Genomic DNA, 25,088 nt, shown 5'->3' with positions numbered 1-25,088 from the left:
CCTATGAACTTCGAACCCAAAAAAACCTGAATGCCTGAGACTTAAACTCAATCCCGAAACCTGAACCCCTAACCCCAAGCCCCTGGATTCTGTACTCCAAAACCTAAACCTAAATGTGAACCCTGAACCCAAACCTAAAGGCCAAACACCGAAACTGAATCCGGAACCCCTGAAACCCGAAAATCAGTACCCAAAACTCGAACACAAACACAAACAACAAAAACGAACCCCCTGAAACCGATTCCCAAAACCATAAACACGATACCCGAACCCTGAACACTGAACCCCAAAATCTTGTACCCGGAAACTCAAACCAGAACAAGAGACACGAACCAAACCAAATCCCTAACCACAAACACAAAGCCCTAAACCTCAACCACGAAGCTCTGAACCCCAAAACCCAAACCCTGAACCCCGAAAAACCGTTACCCCAAAACCAGAGCCAAAACACAATCCCTAAACAGAGCCTGAAACCGAAACCTCTATACCCTAACCCTGAACCCGTGAACCCCAAAATCATGTACCCAGAAACTCAAATCAGAACAAGATCACCGAAACCAAACCCAAACCTCTAAACATGATCCAGGAACCATGAACCCCAAATCTGTACCACGAACCCCAAGGACTTGTACCCCAAAACAGGACACAAACACAAACCCCAAAATTAAACCGCAAAATGGAACACCAAACCCCAAAACGCACACCCCTAGCACGAACCCTGAACCCCTATACCATAAATCTCATACCCAAACAGCATCCCCAACCCAACCCCAAACCCTGAAACCAAATCCAAATGCTGATAGCACAAGAAAAAAAATGAGAAACAAAAACTCATAGACACAGACAATAGTTTATTGGTTACCAGAGGGTAAGGGGGGCGGGGGTTGGGCGATGAGGGTAAGGGGGATAAAATACATGGTGATGGAAGGAGAACTGACTCTGGGTGGTGAACACACAGTGGGACTTACAGATGATGTAATACAGAATTATACACCTGAAATCTATATAATTTTACTAACAATTGTCACCCCCAATAAATTTTTTTAAAAAACACTCAAAAAAAAAACAAAAAAAAACACCACAAACCCTAACCCTAAACCCAACATCTAAACCTACCCCTGAACTGTAAACTTTAACACTAACCCTAACCTTAAACATAAACCGTAAACTTTCACCCTATCCCTAACTTTAATCTCGCGAGATCCGAGATCGAGCCCTGCGTGAGAGCCACGGACCATATTCACGCGAGACCCAGGAGAGCAAGAGACGCCAGGATGTTTACCGGCGACTGGAGGTGTAGTTTGTTTTGAGAGCTTTGCTTAGCTCGGTGTTTGCCGTGGAGACACTGCTGCTCTGGGGACGGCATCCACTGCCTTCTGTACCTGCTTCTCTCAGTGTTTCCCAGAGAAACACTGGACAAGGGAAGAGAAGGTAAGGGGGAGCTTCCTGTGCTGCCGAGTCGCTGAAAGGGGGTGTCCAGCCCCAGCGGACAGAGCGGAGGCCGGGCTGGGTGTGCAATCAGGGCTGGTGTTTGTTATGTGAAGCGAGATAGGCTTTAGGGTCATTGTTCTACGAGCGGCTGTTTACTGTTTTCACTGCCATTCATGTAGGTTTTATTTTAAGCTCCATTTTGCTTCCTTGATGTATGTGGTTTATGTCAATTCCACTGTGTTGCTTATGATATTTTGTCTTTTCTCGAGTTACCTGGATAAGTCCATTAAAAGTCCTGCTGTGTCTGCTGACACATTTCTAGTTACTCACATCACCTGAGGCCCAACGGCTGCTGATGGAGTCTTCACACATTGCCTTTTAATGACACGGTGATTGCAACAGGGGTGAACAGCTTCACCTCCTTCAGTGAACTTGCATATGCATAGGGCTTGGACTCTATGAAATGCATGTCTTTCTGCTTTCATGGTCTGGTTTTGACATTGTTGTGTAGAATTGTAATTTACTTTCCATTAATTTCAAACGTGAAAACTTTGAATAGCATTACAGGTACTATGTCTGCACTCAAATAATGCAGCTGCATAGCTTCTGTTGGTACACAAGTTTTTAATATTGAGGAAACAGCATTTGTCCATTATTTATTACTTCTGCTTTGGTGTCAGATTACAGAAACCATGGTCAAGTCCTAGGTCAGACACTCATCACGATGTTTTCTTTTAGCTTTCTTAATCTAATCTCATACATGTAAGACTTTGATCTATCTCGAGTCAGTATTTTATGGTGTAAGTTAAGGGCACGACTTGATTCCTACACCTGGGGATACTCCATTGCCCATCACCATTTTTTTTTAAAGACTCTTTACCTAAATGAATGGTTTCCTCCTATGACAAATGACTGAAGATGGATGCATTGATTTTTGAGGTCTTCATTCGGTTGCATTCTATGTCTCTAGAAATGCATCACATCGTGATATTTCTGTCAGTGAGACTGGACATATCACCGTGACCACAGAAAACTATAATGGTGCAGAAAATCTATCACCTGGAGATGTCCTAGCTGTCCTAATGTACCACAAGGCATCATTCACGCGTTCGTGGTGATGCTCATATAAATACTACAGTGCTGCCTGTCATCTAAAGAATGTACTTAATGTGAAAGTGTACATATTTGGACTTAACAATTTGAACAGATGTGTGAAACGGGAAAAGTGATGGGAGATTGAAAGTTCCAGGCCCAACATACGTTCATAGGGCCTCACCCCTCCAGGATAGTAAATGTGTTACAGAAAATGATACAGTTAAATTACACAAGGGCAAATCGTGACCGGCTTCATGTAGGCTATTGAGTGGTCTGTGATCTTTCTGTGATGCTCCCGTAAAAACAGTGAACCAAATGCAGGGGGTAGGAAGCATTGGTTATTCTACTTTGTCTTCAAAAATGATGAACTTTAGACATCGATATCTATGCATAGAATGGCTGCTTCTACTATTTTTCTTGGTAACTGTCGTGCACTTACAGTCTGGGCAATTCAATGGGGCTTTGACCTTCCTGGGATAACCGATGTGCCCTTCAATAAGTGAAAAGTTTTTCATAATATATCTTAGTCACATTTTTAACGTAAAAGGTGGATCATCTGCAGCTTTAAGTCAAAAGGTAGAAAAAGGGGCATCTGCATTATAATGTTTTAGGTTCAGTATTCTGGAGTTTGTACCATTCTCTAAACGCATGAAACTAATAAAAAATTCTCTTTGTATTTAACAGAGCAGACGTCAGTTTTAACTCTTAGCTCAGAGAATATCCAAACCTGTTTGGAGTGAACTTGGCAAACCTCTGTATCTACCCTGCAGGTACTACGTCTTCGAAGACGAGGTGGAACGTGCTTTTGTACCTGCTTTACTTCAGTATCTCTTCAGGAACTGTGGAAAAGAGGAAAAAGGTAAGGAGAATCTTCCTGTGTGTATAGTCTGCTGAGAGGTGGGGAACAGCTTATCTGTTATCTAAAAACGAGGCATAGAAAGGAATTGGTGTGAAAAATCATGGATTTTTTTGCGGTATCAGTAAGTATTCAGTGCTGATTTTTTTGGATGTGGCTGTCCAGTGTTAATAGTGCCGTTTATGTGAGTTCAGTCATGGGCTCCTTTATGCTCTATGATCTATGTCTTTGGTTTTATGCCAATGCCACACTGTTTTTGCTAAAATACTTCGTGGTCTAGTGATCTGGAACACTGGAAATAAAAATCTGATTATGTCTACCGCATCCCAGGTCACCCACGTCACCCGAGGCACAGTGGCTACTGATACAGTCTCCCAACAGTGCCTCTAATTAGCTTCGCCTCTTTGGGAGAGTTGGGTCTGCATAGGTCTTATCCCCTCTAACAGACTTGGATGTGTTCTGCTTTTCTGGCATAGTATTGATGTGGTTGTTTCAAATAGATTACTATGCAGTTATTACAAAGTTATGGAAAACTTTCTATAGCACTAGATTCTTTCTGTGCTCAGATTTCAGGGTTCGGTCCCTAGTCGGGCTCTGCGTCTGATATCCGGGGTTCAAGACTGGTTGGGTCCAGCTTCAGGTCTGGGCCCATGTGTGTGGGATATGTACAGCTCTGGCTCCAAGGTTTGATGTCTGCAACCTAGTATCCGTGGTCCGGCATCACATGTGAGGCTCTGGCGGTTGGTGTCCAGCATCCGTGGGGTCTAGCTTGTGTTCTGGCTTTGAGACTGGCTCAAATTGGGGTCCGGTTCTACTCTGCGACATCCGATCGATGTCCCGGGGTCTGTTGTCCAGCGTTGGAAAAATGATTAGGTACCCAGTACAGATTCGGGAACACAGGATGTGTGTCCCGAATCTAGCATTGGCAGCAGGTGTCTGTCAGACTATGATCGTTTACCATGATTCAATGTCAAAAGGAATCCCCAAATTGGGGTTGTGGTGAAGATGGAAATTGTATTCAGTGCAAATAGCTCTTTTGTGATACAGCATTGCTGTGAGAATAGCATGGCTGTGGAGTGGCTCAGTAGTGTTACAGCTCAATTATGGATCCTCAGAGCCCTAAGTACAAGAGACCCTGAGGTGAGTTCCCTCTCTGGCTAGACACTTCTGCTCTACGTTCCTCCATGAGCTCCGGCGTTGTCTGGTCCTGTCTGCTTTGCCCCTGAGAGACATCGTTCATATGCAGTGCACTGTGGGAGGCAGGCGGTTTCCTGCCAGCCTCTCCCTGAAGTGTGGTTTGTGTAAAAACCGTGTGTGAAAATGGCTGCTGGGCTACCTTTTTAACAATTGAGGCGTTAGCCATCCTTGACACTTAAGGAGATGTCTTCTTTCTCAGAGCTTACGTCTGTGTTATTTTTGCATGTGAGGGGCACGAGTAAATGAAACATGGCTGCCAGAGTCTCCTGAGAGCAATTAGGCAACAGAAACATAGCTGTCAGAATCTCGGGACAGCAGAGTTTCACGCTAGAAACTTGTCCTCTGAAATATCCCAAGAGCACTTCCGTGTGAAAAATATGGCCACCAAAATCTCCCGAGAGCACTTTCGCTTGAAAATATGGCGCCGAAATCTCACGATAAATATGGCCGCTGAGATCTCCGTGGAGCACTTTCACTTGAAAATATGGCGCCGAACTCTCACGATAAATATGGCCGCCGAGATTTCCCGACAGCACTTTCGCGGGAAAAATATGGCGCCAAAATCTCGCGATAAATATGGCCGCCGATATTTCCCAACAGCACTTTCGCGGAAAAATATGGCACTGAAATCTCGCGATAAATATGGCCGCTGAGATTTCCCGGCAGCACTTTCGTGGAAAAATATGGCGCCGGAATCTCGCGATAAATATGGCCCCCGAGATTTCCCGACAGCACTTTCGCAGGAAAATATGGCTCCGAAATCTCGCGATAAATATGGCCCCCGAGATTTCCCGGCAGCACTTTCGCAGGAAAATATGGCTCCGAAATCTCGCGATAAATATGGCCGCGGAGATTTCCCGACAGCACTTCTGCATTAAAATATGGCGGCAAAATCTCACAATAAATATGGCCCCCGAGATCTCCCGAGAGCACTTCCGCATTAAAAATATGGCTGCCGAAATCTCGCCACAAACACAGCCGCCGGTATCTCCCGACAGCACTTACGCGTGAAAAATATGGCCGCCAAAATCGCGCAAGAGCAGAGGTTCGCGCGCGAAGGTTCGCGCGCGAAACATGGCCACTGGAGTCACGGGAGAACAGCAGTTTGCGCGATAAACATGGTCGTGGGAATCTCATGAGAGCAGAGGGTCACACCAGAGCTGGGGCCGCTAGAGAATCAGAAGAGAGGCCTCTGCCGTGACAGACGCCATGATGCCTTTCGTGTCCTGCAGTGGTATCTTCTGTGAGGGAACTGGTTTTTTCACTGTATCTATCCTGGACGCTCTCCGGCTGGGACACGATGTGGGATTTCCTTCTGTACCTGCTTTACCTCTCTGTCTCCCCGGGAGGCACGAACGAGAGCCAAAGGTAAGGAGACTATGCCGACTCTGCGGTTCGCGGGAGGTGTGTTGGCCAGTGTTGGCCACTAGAGGGCCCAGCACAGAAAAGACATAGTAGTGAAAATTGTTGGGTTTTATTTGTGGCGTAAAATAGCGTTCAGTGCTGTTGTTTTGCATACAGCTGTCCCATATTCCCAGTGTCGTTTCTGCTGCTTCAAATTTGGCTGGATTCTGCTCCACTGATCTCCGTGTTTGATTTTATGCCAATACCACCCTGTTTTGGTTAATATAGGTGGTTTTTGGAATAGTAATATGGAAAACTGGAATTAGAAATCTTGCTGTCTTCCAAAGCCCAGATCATCCACGTTACCCAAGGCGCTAATACGGTCTCCCCACAGTGCCTCTTACACCAAGGGCAGTTAGCTTCACCTCTTTTGGAGAACTGGGTCTGCTTAGGGCTTGTGCTGTGTAATACACTGGGATGTCTTTTCCACTGTTTCGGTGTGGTGTTGACATGGTTGTTTAGAATTATTACTTTCCAGTGAATTCAAAAGCATAGCCATTGTACTGTGTGTGAAAGGGGTATCGTATTGTGATTTCAATTTTCATTTACACGAGTAACAATGTTTAACATCTGTTTGAGTGTGTTTTTTGCCCATTGGTGTTTTCTATGGGGAAGGGTGTGTTCAAGTCTATTGTCAGCAATAAAAAAATAAACTGATAAATACCCTAACTACAGAGATGAACTTTTGTGGTATAAGTGCCTGAAAATTAGTTTAGTTTTGTTTTACTGTAATGTAACTGTTGGGCATTAAGCTTTTGGTTGCTGAGGCACCAACTTTAAACCATCCATCTAAAATATACTTGCGCAGGTACACAGTCACAGAGAGAGCCAGGCTGCCTCACCCATAAACTTCCCCTTTAAAAAAGCCCAAGTTGACCTAAATTTCTGCCTGCTAGAGTGACCCAATAAAGAGTGAATCTCTGAAACCCAAGGTACTCCCAACGTCTGCCCCTACAAAGGCAGAAACGCAGGTCTGCACGTGCACTCCCTCTATACCCAGGACCTTACCGTGTGGCCCGGGACAGTCAGACCTTCCACGAGCTGTAAATTATAAACCTTGTTTTTTTCCCCCCCTCAAAGTTTCCTGATAGTTGTTGCTGAGGTCATTCTTACAATCATAATAATAACAAGGGCGGGTCCGGCCACATTGGTTCGGGTCAGGGAAATATCTACAGCGGCTCACGACAAGTGACAAGGACCCCAGGCATCCATAGGCAGTAGCATCGTGACAGACCAGCTCAGACCAACGCAAAACAACCTTGACAGAACGCTAAATGACGGCCAGATAGAAAAGGCCACTGATAGAATGCTTCTCTTTATATGGGTTTATATAGATGTCCAGATTAAGTACACTCCTAAAAATACAAAGTAGAGTAATGGTACCTAGGGGATAGGGGAAGGAATGGAGTCACTGTGAATGGCGACAGGGTTTCATTTTGGAGTGATGATAATGTTCTGGAATTTCACAGTGGTGAGATTTGCACAACTGTGTGAATACCGGGGTCCCCTAGATCCATGTTTTCTCACTTTCCGTGGTCAACTTTGGTCCAAAATTATTACATGGAAAATTCCACTAAAAAATTTTTAAGTTTTAAAATGCAGTGTTCTGAGAAGCATGATGACATCCAGTCACATTACGTACTTTTTCACCCAGGATGTAAATCACGCCTTTCTCCAGCGTACACACGCTATATATTTTCCCTGCGTATTAGTCACCTGGGTTATCAGGTGGACTGCAGCGGTACTGCAGTGCTTTTGTTCCAGTGACCCTCGTTTTACTTAATCATAGCTCCAAAGTACAACAATAGTGATGCTGGCAATTCTGACACACCAAAGAAAAGCCATAAAGTTCTTCCTTTAAGTGAATATATATGTATGGTTCAGTGCTATCTGAGGTTTCAGGCATCCATTGGGGGTCTATAAATGTATCATCCATAATTAAATGGGAACGATTATGCTGAAAGTGACACAATGATACACTTTAAAATGATGAATTGTATGGAATATAGATATTATACTTCACTAACTCTCCTAAAAAGAGAGCAATTTTTTAACCTCAAAGATTTTGAGTAATTTGATAGTTTTTCAACAGTCATCTCATCAAGATTTACAACATTTCCATTGCCCTGGGAGACAATCTTTTAAATGCCAGGCTTAATAGAAACTAGCTGGAGTCTCATGGTATCTTCTGCATTCAATCTACATCTTGTACTTGTGGAAATGCATAAGGAAATATGGACACGCCCAAGTATGTAGTTGAATAAGGACAGGTAGTTTAATATACTTATCCAGTAACTGTGGATATTGCTCTTAGACAGTAAAAACTGAACAAGGGATCATTTACTAGCAATGTACAGTCTGAGATCATACAGATGTTGACCTTAAACAAAAGGTCAACTAGATATTCCTTCAACAACCAAAAAAAAGGTTTATTTGGGGGAAAAGGGAGAATTCCCACCCAGGACATGCAGCCGTGGACAGCCGTGCTGCCAGTCCCCAGCAGAAAAGCAGAGATTCTTTTCTAGGAGTTTGGAGAGCTGTGATAACCAAGGGGCTCTTCCTGTAGGGCTTTGTCATCCTTGTAGCAGTGAGAGCTCCCCCAACATGCCCTCCCCATTCCAGTCTTGGGCGAGGGTCTGTATTTTTTTTACACAGGCAAACTTTTTTTGCTGTGTTATATTACAATCCATTGGTCTAACGTGCACTTTAAATCGTAGTATCGTGCATGATTTTGTAACATCATGCACTGGTTATTTCAAAAAACTGTGGGTTCGATGACCTATGCAGATCTCACGAATGTGAACACATTTAATTTTACATCAATAATCATATTCATCACTATCATCAGTCTTAAGTACTTGGAAGCTCTGACAGTCACAGTGGCAGATACAACTTTTCCAAAATTCTATTTTTCATTTGAAGCTGTTTTATATAGCCAAGAAATGCTGTTAGTTATTTTGAATGAATTTTGTTTCATGCAAAGTTGAGCTTCCAAATCTAATGATCACACAAGTGCTCTTTCTGGAGACAATTTAAATACAAATTGTGGAATATTTGTTACATAGATATAAGACAGGTAATCAAAAGTTGAGATCAAATAAAATTATTTTTTAATGCTCCATTAAGGACATTCTGAAGTGAAATGTCACATTTCTTAAAACTATGAATGTGGTCATGAAGAATAATAACATAGCTACTAATTAATCAACTCTAGTACCATTTGCTTGATGCATAATGAGTGGCAATACTTTTACCGACTATAGCTTTTGCAAATCCAGGGAAATAATATAAATAATCGCTGCAAATCCAACAAATGTCTTAAATTTGGGATTATCAGTGATAACTGTAAAATTCTCTCAACTTTTCTGTCTGTGTGAAATTTTTCATAACAACACATTGGGGGAGAAATATAGTAGACAGCAGGACAGATGTGGACTATGATCTATTGTTTGCCAACTCCTGGTGAATTACGCTAGGCAAATACATCACTGTCTCGTTCTTACAGCATTACGGTGAGCCGTGACAAGTAGTAGGTCAAAACACTTTTTATTGTTCTTCAAAGTGGTCTCGGTTATTTTCATTCCTTTGGTCTTGCATGCACATGTTAGACTCTGATTACCCACTTCCACATATACCACCCTTTCTGTATATTGTGGTTTGTCTGTTAGGATGTATCTCTATGTGCCAAGCACGGTGTCTTCATTCTCCAATAACTACCCTCTCCCCTTCCTCTTTGCTAAAAGAGGACTATGGCTTTACTTATTGGTTGTTGTTGATAAATGTACGACACCTCCCCATTTGTGATTCACTGGATGAAGGTTGATGTCTTCATTGATTCATTCAACACTTGAGAAATATTTCTCGAATGCCAGATATGAGCCTGCCACGATTATGAGGCACAGAAGATACATCGGTAACTAATATTCCTTGTGATAAATTCATTGAGGCAGGGGAACACATAATAAATTACGTAAATATTGATTTTTTTAAAGGTAAGTACTATGGAAAAAATAGAAAAAAACAACTAGAGGGGATTGGCAGTGCCAGTGGTGTAGGTGCAATTTTAAATAAAGCGGTGCCTTAATTTCCTAGGCCTGCTGTAACAACTACCACAGAGTGTGGGCTTAAAAACCAAACGTATTGTCTCATAGTTCTGGAGGCTATATGCCCAAAATCATGGTGTTGGTAGCATTGGTTCCTTCTGAGGGCTGTGAGCGAAATATGTGTTATAGGCCTGCCTCCTTCACTCGTAGACCTGTCTTCTATCTGTGTCTTCACATCATCTTTACTCTATGTGTATCTGTGTCCTCATTTCCCCTTTTTTTAAAAATAAGGACAACAGAGGTATTGGACTGGTGATCTAATGACCTCACTTTACCTTGATTACCTCTGTAAAGACCCTTTCTCCAAAAAAGGCCGTATTCTGGGCCTGGGGGATATAACTTCAAAGCATGAGTTTTGGGAGGACACAATTCAATGCTTAACACACAGTCAGGGTAGAATTCATTTATTTATAAGGTCATACACCCTAAATCTAATCTTTTTCCATAGGGCTGTGTGATTCAGGAAACTTTGCCACTAAAAATATCTAAAATGTAATTGCTGATGGACGTAACCAAAAGCGGTTGGTCTTTCAAACTGTTTGAAGCCCAAAATCTGTGGAATCTCTATTCCCTTGCCATCCATCTCTTAAATTCATCTCATTCTTGGGAGTAACTTGCCAACTGCAACCAATACCTGTTTTTATACACCATTACTTTGATTTTACTTGACTCCTGTACAGCTGCTGAGACACTAGCAACATAGTTAGTTTGGAACTCGGCTAAGGACCAAGTTAACTAAATCAATTTCTTTCATTTCCTGCCATGTAACAGGAAAGCCAGTGCCATGGGTTTCATCAGTGTATGCTTAATGCAGGGATGAATGTTAAGATACATTGACACACACACACCCCCATGTGCTTTGGACACTGTGATGCTGGGGTTTTTTAATTCGTCAGGGCTTTCCCATTCCTCTTAGTAAATTGCCAAGATCCTTAGCCAGACGTGAAGGCAGCAAGGAGTTTCATAAAATAGTTCAGCCTCTGGATTACGGAGCCAAAGTGATCTGGGTGTGAACCCTGGCCCCTACATTTCTTATTGTGCAACCTGGCCCAGGTCACTTTGAGCTTATGAAGTGGAAGTTAATAATATGAACAGATTTACCGTGAAATTTAAATGAGATGGTGCGTGTAACTCACGTGCCACATGATGTTTGAAACATAATTACTTTCTTCCCTTCAAATTCTAATTTCAACTTAGTAGCAGTTGCATTTTAAGTTATTATGTCATCAACACAATGACAGAGGGAGACGGGACAGTATTCGAGGGAGCTCTGAGTGGTTTTTCAGAGGGAATTATTATTCTCCCGAGAGAGTAACGATGGTAGGGCATATTTACTTTTTCAGTTAGAATAGCCGATTTTATAAGATGCTATGCCATGTGCCAGGCATTCTAGTATTGACACCAGACACACACTAGCCAGTTATTTTTTAATTGAAGCTTCGCCATTACTAGCTATGTGAATTTGGGCAAATTACTTAAAAATGCCAAGCTCTAGTTCCCTTAACTAGAGAGGGGAGAATATTGTGTTCCTCGTACGGTTATAGATAGAAATAACCTAATGCAGTAAAGGGCTCAGCAGACGGGGCACCTCATAGTCAGGTGTCTGTAGTTTTTAAATAAGCAATGATGAGTACAACTTGTTGTGAGCATTCACTTGGAGCTGAAGATTTGTTTCCCAAAATCCCTGTTTTTCTTAAAATCGGCTTTACTGAGGGTACAATTTACAGAGAGCAAACTGGGTCCATTTAAAGTGTTAGCAAATGAATAGTCACGGAACCACCACCATCAACAGACAGATCGTCCCCCGTGGTTCCATGGTGGTCCTGTTTGCAGTCCGTTGCTCTCCCACCCCCAGCCGCAGACAACCAGGGACGTATCTGTTGTCATTAGACATCATCTGTTTTAGAGTGGCATATACGGGAGTCAGAGTGTGTACTCTTGTGTGTCTGACTTCTTCTACTTAGAATGCTTTTCACATTTAACCATGCAGTTGAGTGGTCATTAGTTTGTCACATTTTATTGCTGAGTAGAATTCCATTATGTGGCTATACCCCGATTTGTTTATCCAGTCACGTGTTGTGAATTATTATACGTGACATGTTCTTTACATGTACATAGGGTTTCAATTCGATAAATGGACTTGATGAATCATATAACTGTACGTTTAGCATTTTAAAGAGGTGCCAAACTGTTTTCCATAGAGGCTGCACTATTTCATAATCCCCTCAGCCAAGGATGAGGTTTCTATTCGCTCCAGTACTCAGCAATTATTACACTTTTTATCTTAGTTCTGTTACTGACTGTGAAGTACTAGCTCCTTGGCTTTTCATTTGCATTTCCGTAGTGACTAATGAATGCTGAGCCTCTTTACATGGGTTTAATGGACAGTCAGTCCTATGTATTCTTTTAAGTGAAGCATCTGGTAACATATTTTTATTGTGGTTTTTTTTGTTTGTTTGTTTTGTTTTGTTTTGGTTTGTCTTACTACATAACTTATGAGTTTAAGGGAGACATTTTATACTTCTCACTGTACAGATCATCCTCATTTCGTTACATTTATCTAAGTGTCTCATGTTTTTGTATCACCCAGAAAGCACAGCTCATGATGGAAGTAAGGTTCGGTGGATTAGGAAAAGGCCTGATCTGAAGCCCAGAATGACTGCTGCTTTTACTGTAACCAAAGCAACTGGAAAACCAGGGGCTCACAAGGCGGTGGATCAGCCCAGGAATGTTAACAGTGTAAGGGGAGGTATTTCAAAACTTACAATATTTCCAAAAGCCACACATATGACTTGTGCCAAGTAAGGCCAAGTCCCAGACATGCTGACCTCTCACAGTTGGGGCTCAGTGCTACTCCTGTGAACGCAGCACAACAGCTGGAGGGAGGGGAGGGCAGCAGGAGGCTGTCTTAGGTCTGGGTCAGATTTTGCTTCCAGAAAAGCATCTTGGGTACCAGTGAGCCCAGAGGGGCTGGTGCTGAGTCTGCACATGTAGCGGCTGAATGAACTCAACCAAGGTTTGGCACACACAAAAGCCACCACCAAACACTGATGACCACAGACCAGCAGCAGAGTTGTGCCACATGAGTCTTGAGACCTTAGTCTCTGTGAATTAAATCCCATACTCAGGGAGAGAAGGACTAGAATCCAGGCCTTCTGAAAACCAGAATAGCCAGGAGTCTCATTGGAACTCGTGGGAACTCATGTATGTTATATGTGAGAGAGAACAAGCTCCTGGGTTGACCTGATTGTTTCCCACGAAAACATACTACTGGGGTGGGGGGTGGGGGGGGCCTGGTTGGGCCCAAAGTCCAACCCCTCCTCTGATCACCAGCCTACTCTCTTGTCAGTCACGGGGGGAAAAATCTTTTATGTTACTTAGCCCAGAGTGGCTCCTTTTCTAATCGTCACTTCTTCATGTGAGACTGCAGGAGTTCTGAGAGAGGGAACTCCAGCATTAGGCCTCTGGAACAGGTGTCACTCATTGTTCTGATGATGACACTCAGAACTCACATGAGTGAACATATTAAAAATAATGGTAAAACTTTTTTAAATAAAGTTGTACTTGAGACTTACTGCTATTAGACAAGACTAATATTTATACTCATATTTTCCCATCTATTGAGCAGATAGTATACTGGATAGTGGAACTGGAATAGAAACATACTGAGAAAATTGTGTGCATGCATTGTTCTCTTTTCTCGACTGGTAATTTAAACTTTGAGTCTAATCTCCTTCCTGCCATCACCTCAGAAAAACGTGGTCAGAGCGGGAAAAAATGCTTACAGACCCAGTTATACAGAAACTCTACAGCTAGGAGTATACTCTGAGGAACTGATATTAAATGTGTGGACAGTGTTAGAATATTCATTGCAGAGAAATAGTTGAAGTCAACCTAGATTTAACGGGAGGAAGTGTATAAATACGACATATACGTGAGATGGCATATACGCAACCATTTACAATCACGTGTACCCCGAATATTTATGCAGTGGGAAATAATCTTGATGTATGTGGAATTTCTTAAAAATGTAGTAACGGTCTTGGTTAAATTTCAAGGAACACAACACCTACCAAGACTAAATCACAAACAAATAGAAAATCTGAATAGACCTGTAACAAATAAGGAGATTGAATCCGTAATCAAAAATCAAATAGAGTAGTACATACAGAAAGGGCTTTGGGAAATGGGGAGAGGTCTACAAACATAAGCTTTTATTGCAGAACACTTAGCAGAGTTGTGTCTATAGGTTTACCCAAATTACTTAATGTCTGAATGACTAAATAAGTCTTTTCAACATCTGATTGGTAGAAAAGGGAATGGTGAAGATGCTGAGGAGTCACCCTCCCAATGTCACAGGGGCTCCTGTGCCGGTTCATGCTCTTCTAAGTTTGCGGCACTTCAGTGTGTGAGCAACTTGGGGAAACAGGAATTTAATTTTTAAATGACCCGAATACCTCCTTCTCCATAGTAGACACACAAACGGTCAACAGGCACTAAAATGTTACAGATCATTAGCCATGATGGAAATACAAATTAAAACCACAATGTGAAACCCCTTCACATGAAACAGAATGGCTATCATTGAGAAAAATAAAACAAATGGCAGCAACAATGTGGAGAAATTAGAACCCTTAAATGTTCCTTCTGAAAATGTAAAATGGTGGCCTGAGTGCACTATAGTTGGGAGAACGCACAAGATGGTTCACCAAGAAAACAGTTGGTTGTCACAAGAGCTCTGTAACACAATTTCAATGTAGAAGTTTTTACTATTCCGGGACCCATCGTCTGTCCGTGGACAGTGAGGACTAAATAGTGAGACAACCAACCAGTCTCCTTACAGCAGAGGCCCCTCCACAGAGTGCAGAGGAAGCAGCCCTCCCAGAGCCAAAGGGTCACCCCCAAAGACAGTCAGAGAAAGTACAGACCTTCGTCACCCAGGAGGTCAGGATGGAGGTGTGGACAGGGTGTCTCCGGTCTCCCACAAAATGGGAGGCACCTCCAGCCCCAATCCCACTAAATCGTGGTTTCCGGGAGGTGCTACTAGACTGGGATCTGTCCAGCTCTAACGGGTGAGAAAGGCAGGGGGGACAGATGGCACTTATGGGCAGAGGCCCCTCAGGACACACTCCCCTGGGAGCTGGCACAGCCAGGCAGAGGCGCACTGGGAACCCCAGCTTATCTCACTGGCCACCAGGTGCAACGGAGTAAGTGCACCTGGCCGATGGTGGGGACGCCGGTCTGGACAGAACCGCTTAACTCCCCAGCCTGTGGGGCCGGCTCCAACGACAGGCTTACGGGAGCCTGTGCCTGTGTTCCGTCCCCGTGGTAGTGACTTCTTAGGACAAACGACATGCAAGACACAGATACAAGAAAAAACGAACACCTCTGGGAGGAAAGAATATAGAGTCTCTAGGTGCAAGAAGTTAGCTGCAGAAATATATTTTTCTGACGATCTAAATTCAGAAAAGAGACAAAAGCCTCGCACCCCTTCTAACTTCTACCCAACACCACAGACAGAGACCAGGAATTATGATACATGCGCACCTAGAATTCACATCACCATGAAATTTCCAAATACAGCGAGGAGAAATCAGATAAATATGACATTTAGACAAGGGTGGGAGTGGACTCTTAGATTTTAAATGTAAAAATGGGAGATTTACAGGTAATTCAGGAAAAAGCTGAACACACGTGGCAGGTAAAGTTTTGTGAGGCTCCTGCATGGAGTCTTCCTGTCTACTGCTAAGGGGATTGTGCTCAGGGTTTTATTTGTGCTTCACAGACTTTAAGGAGGCAGGAAAAGGGGAGCCAGGCTGGATGAGGGAGGCTTGTATTGTTAAAAGTGCCCCTTTTGCAATTTCTTTTCCTTTGCTCGGCTCTATGGTCTCAGGCACTTGTGGGCTGTGTGTACATTTCTGATCTGCTCGGCAGAGGACCTGGGGGAGATGCTGAGACTCTAATTTGTATCAGACTGAAAAACCAGCCTCAATTTTGGTCAACTTTTTGATCAGTTATTACGTTCCTTAAAACTTGTTCCAACATACCAATTCTCGTAATATTAGATCGAAATATAGTTTTTAAAAATTTGCACATCTCTTGATTTTCCCTTCTGCTTTTCTTAAACCTAATGTTGACATTAGCATTTTTAAGACCCAACAAGCTGAAGAACTAATTCAAAAGTTAAATTTCCTTGAGTTCGTTTGTATTAAACATGTGGTCTTCCTCGAGGTTCCTATAAAACAGCTGTTTACCATGAAAGTTCTCCAACACATTTTCAAAATTTGCAGTTTTTCCAATTAAAAGCAACTGTGGTATGACCATTGATGATAGGATTTTAATAGCTCCTAAAACCAAAAAGCCCTTTTACTAGCTTAACCAAGGAACCAAAGGCTTTCTGTCCCTTGGTATTTTCTTTCTTTCTTTTTTTTTTATTAGAGTTTATAGGAGTGACAATTTTCAGTACAGTTACATAGGTTTCAGGTGTACAATTCTGTATTACATCATTTATAAATCACATTGTGTGTTCACCACCCAGTCAGTTCTCCTTCCATCACCATATAGTTGATCCCCTTTACCCTCATCTACCACCCCCCTCTCCCCTTGGTATTTTCTTTCGATTACAAACGGCACAAGACACAGACACAGAAAAAAATGACCACTTCTGAGAGGAAAGGATCAATAAAGAAAACCTGAGTCGCTACTCCCAAGAAGCCAGCTTCACAAACATTTTTTCTTGCCAATCTACATGTAGAAAAGAGAAAACAGACACGCAGCACTTCTAAATTCTCCCCAACACCACAGAAATAGACCAGGAAAAAATGACAGGGTGAACAAAAACACCACTTACCTCTCCCTGCAGATGAGATGTCCATGAGCTCCCAGCTGCAGAGTTTCCAGGTGCTGTAATCCAGCCAGTAATTCTCCCAGGCTCCCCAATACTGTGGGGCTTAAAACAAATTCTTTTGCTCTCATCTTGTGTGTTAGAGATGAGGTCCTTGTATCTATCACCACAGGAAGGCATTCCAGGACGTAGGAACAATGCATCATGAGCAAAGGAAAGCAGGCCAAGGATTTAATAAAAGAAACAAAATATGTTCCCAATATGCAGGAGTGCACAAGACCACGAGGAGAGTGACTGCACCGGGACAAAGAAAAGTTAGGATTAATCTGAATGAGGGCGGGAAATATTCAAGGGTGGAGTCACAGGTGATCTATGGGCGTTTCTAGGGCGTTCCCAGGGCCTGTCTTTGTTGATGCCTCCTTCCCACCCGGAGGAGGGATTCCCTTATAGGAACTGTGAAAGAGGTGGAGAATTTCCCCTGCCTGTAATGCTAATACTGTCATAGCCAATTACAATTAGCTGTAGCTGTAGCATTTCTTAGGAATTTTTCCCTGCCTGGAATTCTGATAGTGTTATAATCCATCACAATTAGCTGTAGCTGCACTTTCTCTTACGAATCATTGCATTGCATTTCTGTTTTCTTTGTTTCCTCTCACATCTTCCTCCCTTTCCTCCCCCATCTCCCGTGGCCCTGTGCTCTCTGCCTATGGTAAGTTTTTCTAGCTGAGCTAATCATAAAATTAATAGAATCAGATTAAGATAAAATAGAATTTTAACATATGCGCATGGGGAATTCACATACGTCTAAAAATTCCAAAGGCAGCGAGGTCAGATTGGGTGCTTGGCAGGTAATTTAGGGCGAGTGGCACACTCTCAGGAGGTAAATTGTTGTTAGGCAACCCAGAAAAGAATGGGAGTGGGGGAAGGGTGGTCAGCAGGCTCCCTGGGCGTCTTCCCCCCTTATGCTAAGGAGTTTATGCCAAGGGTCCCTCCCTAAACCAGGTCTTTCCATCTGAATCGCTTAGACAGGAAGGGGGGGGGGGGGGTCAAAGGCTGTTTCAGTCTTTTGTTCCCTAACAAGCAGCTTAAAGTCAATGTGCACAAAGACAAAACTTTTCATCCTCTTCATTCCCACCTTTGTAACTTTAATACAAATTTCACATCCAGAAGTTAAATTGGTAGATTGTTCCGTATTTCATTGATCTAATCATTCAATCCGGAGAATAAGTTAGTTAAATTGTTGGATCTTATTTCATGATGCAGTGATGTAGATACAATCCCAAATTTCACCTTTTATTAACTACCCTGCTTAGGTGACTTGCTCAGGTGGAGGAAAGGAACAAACTGTCTTCTACCCTCAAGGTTTCTTCTGGCTGCTCTAATAATCAAACAGACATGAGACAGATTAGCCAAGAGAAAAATAAGCCGCTTTAATACATACACATGGGAACCCCGCACACAGGAGAGAGTGAGAGACCCCACATACGGGATTGGTAGGGAATTAGAAAGGGAACCTATGTAGCTATGACATGCCAAGCTAGGAATGAAGTAAGGTCCCTTGGGGGCTTGAAAGTGTCACTGCAGAGGGGTGACAAGAGGAAATGTTTCATAAATATCTTGAACCTAGTCAGACAGATGTTGACAGACACTAAAGGAGGTCTGATAGGGGCAGAAATAGAGAAAGAATGTTGGGTGTGGGGTGCTGAGCTGCTACCAGCCCAAGGTCGCTGTGTGCGTGACCTGTGGGTTTGGGATCTCTCGGGGTGTCCCTGGCTGCCTCTGCACTGTTTTCCCAGGTCTTCCATATATGCCTTTAGGCCTCCACGAGACTGAAGTTCCCACACCAGGCCAGCACTCTGGACCTGAGAGTGGCCCCAGCCTTGGATGAGACCCCTTATGCCAGGGAAAAGCTGAGGGACTCTACCCCAACCCACCGGACAGGTCCAGCTACCACAGCCGTGCAGGGGGGAGCCTGTTCCACCAAAGCTGCCCCAGGAGCCTGGTGTTCAGCTCCCCCTGCAAATACTGCACCTGGAGTGGAGTCCCCAAGGCCCCTTCAGCCCCAGTGCACAGGCCAAACCCTGGGATCCCACCACAGCCTGCCTCCCCTGCCAGGAATGCTAATAGTGTTTTAACCCACTCCAATTAGCTGTAGCTGCACCATTTCTTAGGAATAATCTCATCTCCTCTCTTTTCCTTGTTTTGCCTCACATCTTCATTCCTTTCCTCCCCTCTCTCCCTGAGGCACTGTTCTCTCTGCCTAGCTAACTTCTTCTAGCCGAGCTAATCATCAAATGAACAAAATGAGATTAATGACATACATCAAATTTTAATATATGTGCATGAGGAATTCACATACTCGTCAAGATTGGGTGCTTTGCAGGTAATTTAGGAAGAGTGGCACACTCATGGAAGGTAAATTGTTGCAACTCAGAAAATAATGAGATATGGGGGAAGGGTGGTCAGCAGTATCCACTGGTCCACTTCCCGCCTTATGCTAAGGAGTTTACGCCAAGTTTCCCTTCCTAAACCAGGTTTTTCCATCTGAATCTCTTAGGCAAGAAATAGGGGTGGGGTGGGTCAAAGGTTCTTTCTGAGTCTTGTTTAGCAACCAGCTTTAAATCAATAGTCCCAAAGGCAAGTTTTAGTCCTCTTCTTACCCACCTTTGAAACTTTATGAAAGTTTCACATCCAGAAGTTAAATTGGTAAAGTGTTCTATATTTCATGTATTTAATCACTCAGTCCTAATGATGGAGGAATATTTTCCTGTGATTCCCCAAATGATGTAGATGATGTTGGATCTGCCGGCAGTTTCTGGGTGTGGGCCGGGATCCTGTCTCGTGAGACCCAAGAATGGAAACACGGACCCAGGAGAGGTAGAGAGTTTTAAAAAGAGGATACTTTATTGCAAGCAAAGAGTCAGAGCTCCCGAGCAGGAGGGGGTCCCGAATGGGGGTGGCCCCGTGATGGAGGCAAAAGCCCTTACTTTTATATCTCCCCTTGCCTGTTTGGGAAAGGGGAGCTGGTTGAAGAAGGGAACTGGCACCTTCTAATGCCTTCTAATCTAATTTCTCTACCATGTTTGTGCTGCTTGCCCATCCTAAAGGAATTAGGAAAGTAATCCACTCTTATGTATCAGATCTGTTCCGTTTGTCAGGCCAAAAAGAATTTTATGATTAATCTAAAGGCCTTGTTATATTACGTCCTGGAGCAAAGGAGTGATTTCAAAACCTGGAGTTTTAGGATTATGGCTGTCTTTTGTTTATTCCACCTGGGACCTCCCTGTCTACCTAGGGATGCTAGCTAACCTGTATCACTAATAAGTTAGTTTATAAAGTAATTGTTGAATCTTATTTTATGATGCAGTGATATAGATCTACTCCCAAATCTCACCTTTTGTTAACTATCTGATTACTTGCTTATGTGAAGGAGGAAGAAACTTTCCTCTACCATCAAGTTCCTTTTGGCTGCTCTGATAATCACATAGACATAAGACAGATAAGCAAGAGAAAATAAGCAGATTTAATACATACATAGGGGAACCCCACACAGAGGAGAGACTCAGAGACCCCAGGTACAGGAAAGGTGTGGAGATAGAAATGGTGAATAAGGCATCCCGAGCTAGGGATGAGATAAGGTTCCTTAGGGGCTTCATACTGTCACTGCAGGGGGGTGTGACAGAGCAGATGTTTCGTGAATATCTTGAACCTAGTCAAAGACAGATGCTGACAGAGACCTAAGGAGAAGGTCAGAAAGGGACAGAAATAGAAGCACGGTGTAGGGTGTGGGGTGCTGAGCTGCTGCCAGCCCACAGTTGCCGACTGAGTGCGTGGCCTATGGATTTGGGATCTCTTGGGGTGTCCTTGGCTGACTCTGCACTGTTTTCTCAGGTCTTTCATATATGCCTTTAGGCCCCTGTTTCCCCAGCTGTCCCAGGGGGCTGCAGTCTGGACCCTGCAGAACTCTCTGTAGTCTCTCTGAAACATGCCCAGATTGGGACACCACAAAAGAGGCCTCACCTCTCCCTGTCCTAGAGCTTAACAGATGACCAACCCACTCCCGGAGGTTTGGGCTTGGAATGTCCCGTTCCTGAGCTTAGGAGATCCCTCTGTCCCCGTTACATGCTTTAGATAATTACCCTGAAACTTACGCTTGCTTACTAGTCACAGTGCCCTGTGCTTGCCGATTACAATCTTTAAGGCCCAGCATTCTTTCCAGTCTCTGCTCCTGGGTTGGTGAACACGTTGGAGAGCCACGTCGCCAAAGGGAAGCCTGCATGCAGACCCCCGGAACCATCACAGCTTCTGGAGGAACGCCCAGATTTCCCCATAAATATCCCAGGCTGGTCTGAGAATGTTATGGCAGTTTTTGGAGGTGTTAACCCGCTGCCTTCTCAGACCACCGGTGCTCTGATAATAAATGCTTATTCTTTGACCCAACTCCTGTGTCGGTCTATTGGCTGAGCGATGCAGGCAGCACGAGCCCCGGACTCGTTTGCCTCCGGTTTCAGTTTCTGGCGACCCAGATGGGACAGCCTCGGGGCTCCTCCGGTAGGTCTCGGCTTGCGGAGGGTCTCGGGGGCTGCCTGGGACTGGGCAGATTCCTTGGTGCAGGACCGACCTCTGCCGAGATATTTTGCTCGTGGAGGTGGGTTTGTGCCAGGGCCTGCCCGTCATGGACGCCCTTTCTGCACATTTGGGATAGAATAAGCGTTGGCTCTGTTTCCTGCCTCTAATTTCTGGTTTGGAAATCGGGGTGGCTCTGGCATGCGCAGCCAGAGGACTTTACACTCAACATCTGCGGCTCCTCTTTGAGGGCCATCTGGGGGTCATACTTACCCATTGGCATCAATAGGTGAGGTTGCAACATCCAGCAAGGCGTAATACCCCCACCAGTAAGGGGCTCTGGTTGCAGGCTTCCTCTGGTCTTGGAAGCACGCCTATGGTCGGCACTGTGAAAGCCACCACGCTCGGTTTCAGTCTTTGGGCATTGGGTGGCCTTAGGGCCACACTCGGTTTTCGGTATTCGCTCACTGGCGGATTGTCTGATGGTCAACGGACCGTGTATATGGATAAAGACGATGTGGCATCCCAATTTGGTGCCTGGCCAGGTTTTGGTTTTGGTATTCGGATCCAAAGTTAGTTTTTCTGGTTTTTGTCTGTCTGATTCAGGAAATACTTGGATCTGTGTGTGTGTGTGTGTGTGTGTGTGTGTGTGTGTGTGTGTGTGTATCAAGTGTAGCTGTATGTGTTCAAGCTCAAATATGGGATCTAAGGTTTCAATCCCAGCTGGGAGCCCATTGGGTAAAATATTAGGACATTCGCAAAAGTACAGCTATGAGCCATTGACCAAAAAGAAATCAATGTTCTATTACAGTGATGTTTGGCCAGTGTATACATTAGATTCTGGAGAGTGCTGGTTGCTCAATAGTTCATTAAATTACACTATTTTGCAATTGGAATTGTTCCGTTAGAGATCTGAGAAACAGGGTGAAATTTCTTATGTATGCCTTTATGATAGACTCTGAAAAGAATGGAACTAAACTGATAGTTCAGCAAAAAGGGGACTCCACCCATCTCCTAATCCACTAATGAACAGGAATACTGAGGCTGAGGTAACGGAAGCAAAAAAAGACACTTTTAAAACCAACTGTCTAATTCTCAAGCCAGACCTCCCACCCTTTGTTCCATCATCTTTGAAATTTTAAGGGTAACTGTAAGATCTTAGGACCTCTCTGCAATTGTTAATGATTCTGTTCATATGTATATTATCTGTGATATGTGTGTTTGTACATTTTATATATAATGTTTTTGCCTCCAGATGTATTGCCAGTTTGTAATAAGCACTTATAAATTTAAATACTAAAAACTAACTAGAGTACTTGATACTACAATATTTGATACTAAGACTAGTTTAACTTTTAGTTAGATATGTGTTTTTTTTTTTAGGTTAACATTAAATATGGTATCTTTTGCCTGGGTTTACAAAAATAAATTCATGTTATCTCAGTCACAAAATTTGTCCAAAAATAGCTTGGTTAATAATTACCTTTGAAATCTCCTAAACTTAAGAACTAATAAAATGTTAACAGATAAAACTTTTCAGTAGTAATACAGTGTGCATGCTTGGACGAGGTTTCTCAGCATCTGTTGGTAACTTAAGATTTCAGTTTTAGGCGACTGGTTGGCTCAGTGGTTGGAGTGCAGTGCTCATAGCAACAAGGTCGCTGGTTTGATTCCCCCATGGGCCAGTGAGCTGCGTCTTCCACAACTGGATTGAAAGCAGTGACTTGACCTGGAGCTGAGCTGCGCCCTCCACAACTACATTGAAAATGACTTGACTTCTGGCGATGGGTCTTGAAAAAAAACAGTTCTCCAATATTCCTCAACTAAAAAAAAAAAAAACAGAACAAAAAAAACACCTATAAATAAAAAGATTTCAGTTTTACTAACCTGTGTTAAATGATAAAAAGTATTGAATATCTAGGTATTTCAAAATAACAAAATGCTGAAATATTAATTATCGGATGAGTCTGCTGAGTTCACCTATTTTTTGGTTTCTTGTCACAGGATATCTGAAAGCTAACTTACGATGTCAGTAAATGTGTTCTTTAATTTTCTTTAAAATATAATTTTAAAAAATTGGTAGATATATTGCTAACAAAAACCTATACTTCTAAAGGTTGCAAAATGTGTTTATGGATTTGCTAATGGAAATGTTGAATACTTGCTTTTAGTTGTCAGTAAAAATTAAGGCTCTGAAGGTTATGGATCTTCATTAATATGTAAGGAAATGATGTATGTTTCCAAGAAATGCATAAGGTATAAAAATATATTTTTGAAGGAAAAGAAAGTTGTTTGTCCTAAGTATGATTATTTCTGAATAAGTGAGAGGACACAAACCAAGAGGGACTGGGAAAATTATAGAAGGTTTGTGAAGAAAAATCTTGAAGACATTTTATATATGGTTAAACTAAATGTGACTTAAATAAATTTAAGTATCAAAAGTAAGACAGTACAAAATTAGTTAAGTTTTCTCTCTCTGCTAAATAAAACAAAGTTTGTTAGACTAGTGGTGTGCTACTGATATTATAGAAAAGTTTTCTGTCTGAAAAGCGAAGATTTTCTGTCATCAAAATAATTTTATGTTTATATTGTCTTAATTAGATCTTCAATTACTCAGGAAAATTAAATCTAAGAACTGACTTTTGCTAATAGTTATGCAAACTTGTGTATTTCAGGACTGCTGGAGTTCACGTGTTCTCCTCGGTGTCACATGTAGGCCAATATAAGGAAGCTTGTTTTCCTAACCTGGCAAGGTAATACAATGGTTCTGGTCCACTGTTACATTCCTGATAGAGGCTCACATCCTAAAAGAAGGACAGGGGATTTGTTTATTTGTCTTTAACAACCACGACAAGGAAAAGGAGGAAAGAAAGGAACACTGACACTGTAGATGAGGCCAGAGGCAGGCCACATTTTTGGCTGCAGTTAATAGACAGGCCAAGGCCAGGGCCACCTCAGGGCCACCCCGGCAGCCCCAGAAAGAAAAAGGAGCCTGCTTTGGACGTGGAAGCCCAGGCCACTGAGGTAAGGCGTGCTAGAATCCTGCAAAGCAGCCATGCCCAATGTGCAAACTGAAGGGCACTGGAGGAGGGATTGTCCGCTGTTCTGAAGGAAGCAGGGACCAACTCCTTCCTTACAAATGGCTGTAATTGACTGAGGAACCTAAAGTGCCCAGTGGCTCCCAAGAAGAAACAGCTCATGCTCATCACAGAGGAGGAAATGCGGGTGACCCTTGACGTGGCAGGTAAGCCTGTTAATTCCCTGGTTGATATGGGAGCCATTTACTCTGTCTTGACTGCTCACTCTAGACCCATTTCTTCCTCTAAAATCTGCTTGGTTATAAAGATAAAAACAGCCCCTAGACTTGGGCTCATTTTACTCAGCCTGTTCCTTACCAATGGTCTATACCTGAGAGAAAATATAAAATGAACGAATCAGACTTAAAAAGGGCTCTGGAAGTTTTCTGAGCAGACCTCTAGGCCTGCCCGTTGCTTTAGATTGTGACCTCAATTCTTTTATGTCCTGTGTTAACTTGGGAGAGGTTCAGCAGACGCTTAGGAAATATGGGGGACCAGTACCTCCCCCAGGCTAA

The 25,088-nt window shown here is 43.1% G+C and overlaps 1 protein-coding gene and 1 long non-coding RNA gene across 2 annotated transcripts in view; one reads left to right on the top strand and one right to left on the bottom strand.

The window, feature by feature from the left end:
* LOC109438476 (uncharacterized) overlaps positions 1–25,088 on the bottom strand; it is a 226,723-nt gene that overhangs the window by 168,418 nt on the left and 33,217 nt on the right. The window contains exon 2 of the mRNA XM_088795022.1: positions 16,937–23,319. Coding sequence (XP_088651148.1) covers positions 16,937–17,136 — 200 coding nt within the window. The 5' untranslated portion in view covers positions 17,137–23,319. The remainder of the gene's footprint in view (positions 1–16,936; positions 23,320–25,088) is intronic.
* On the top strand, positions 1,134–24,872 carry LOC148754714 (uncharacterized). The gene is made up of 3 exons (XR_016019981.1): positions 1,134–1,431; positions 3,297–3,385; positions 24,172–24,872. It is a non-coding gene; the product is annotated as an uncharacterized LOC148754714 (long non-coding RNA).

Source organism: Rhinolophus sinicus, chromosome 18 (assembly GCF_057876585.1).
Source record: "Rhinolophus sinicus isolate RSI-liver-muscle chromosome 18, RSI-T2T, whole genome shotgun sequence".
NCBI classification, from domain to species: Eukaryota; Metazoa; Chordata; class Mammalia; order Chiroptera; family Rhinolophidae; genus Rhinolophus; species Rhinolophus sinicus.
Note: the sequence above shows the minus strand (reverse complement) of the source record. Positions and strands in the feature narration are given on the sequence as shown.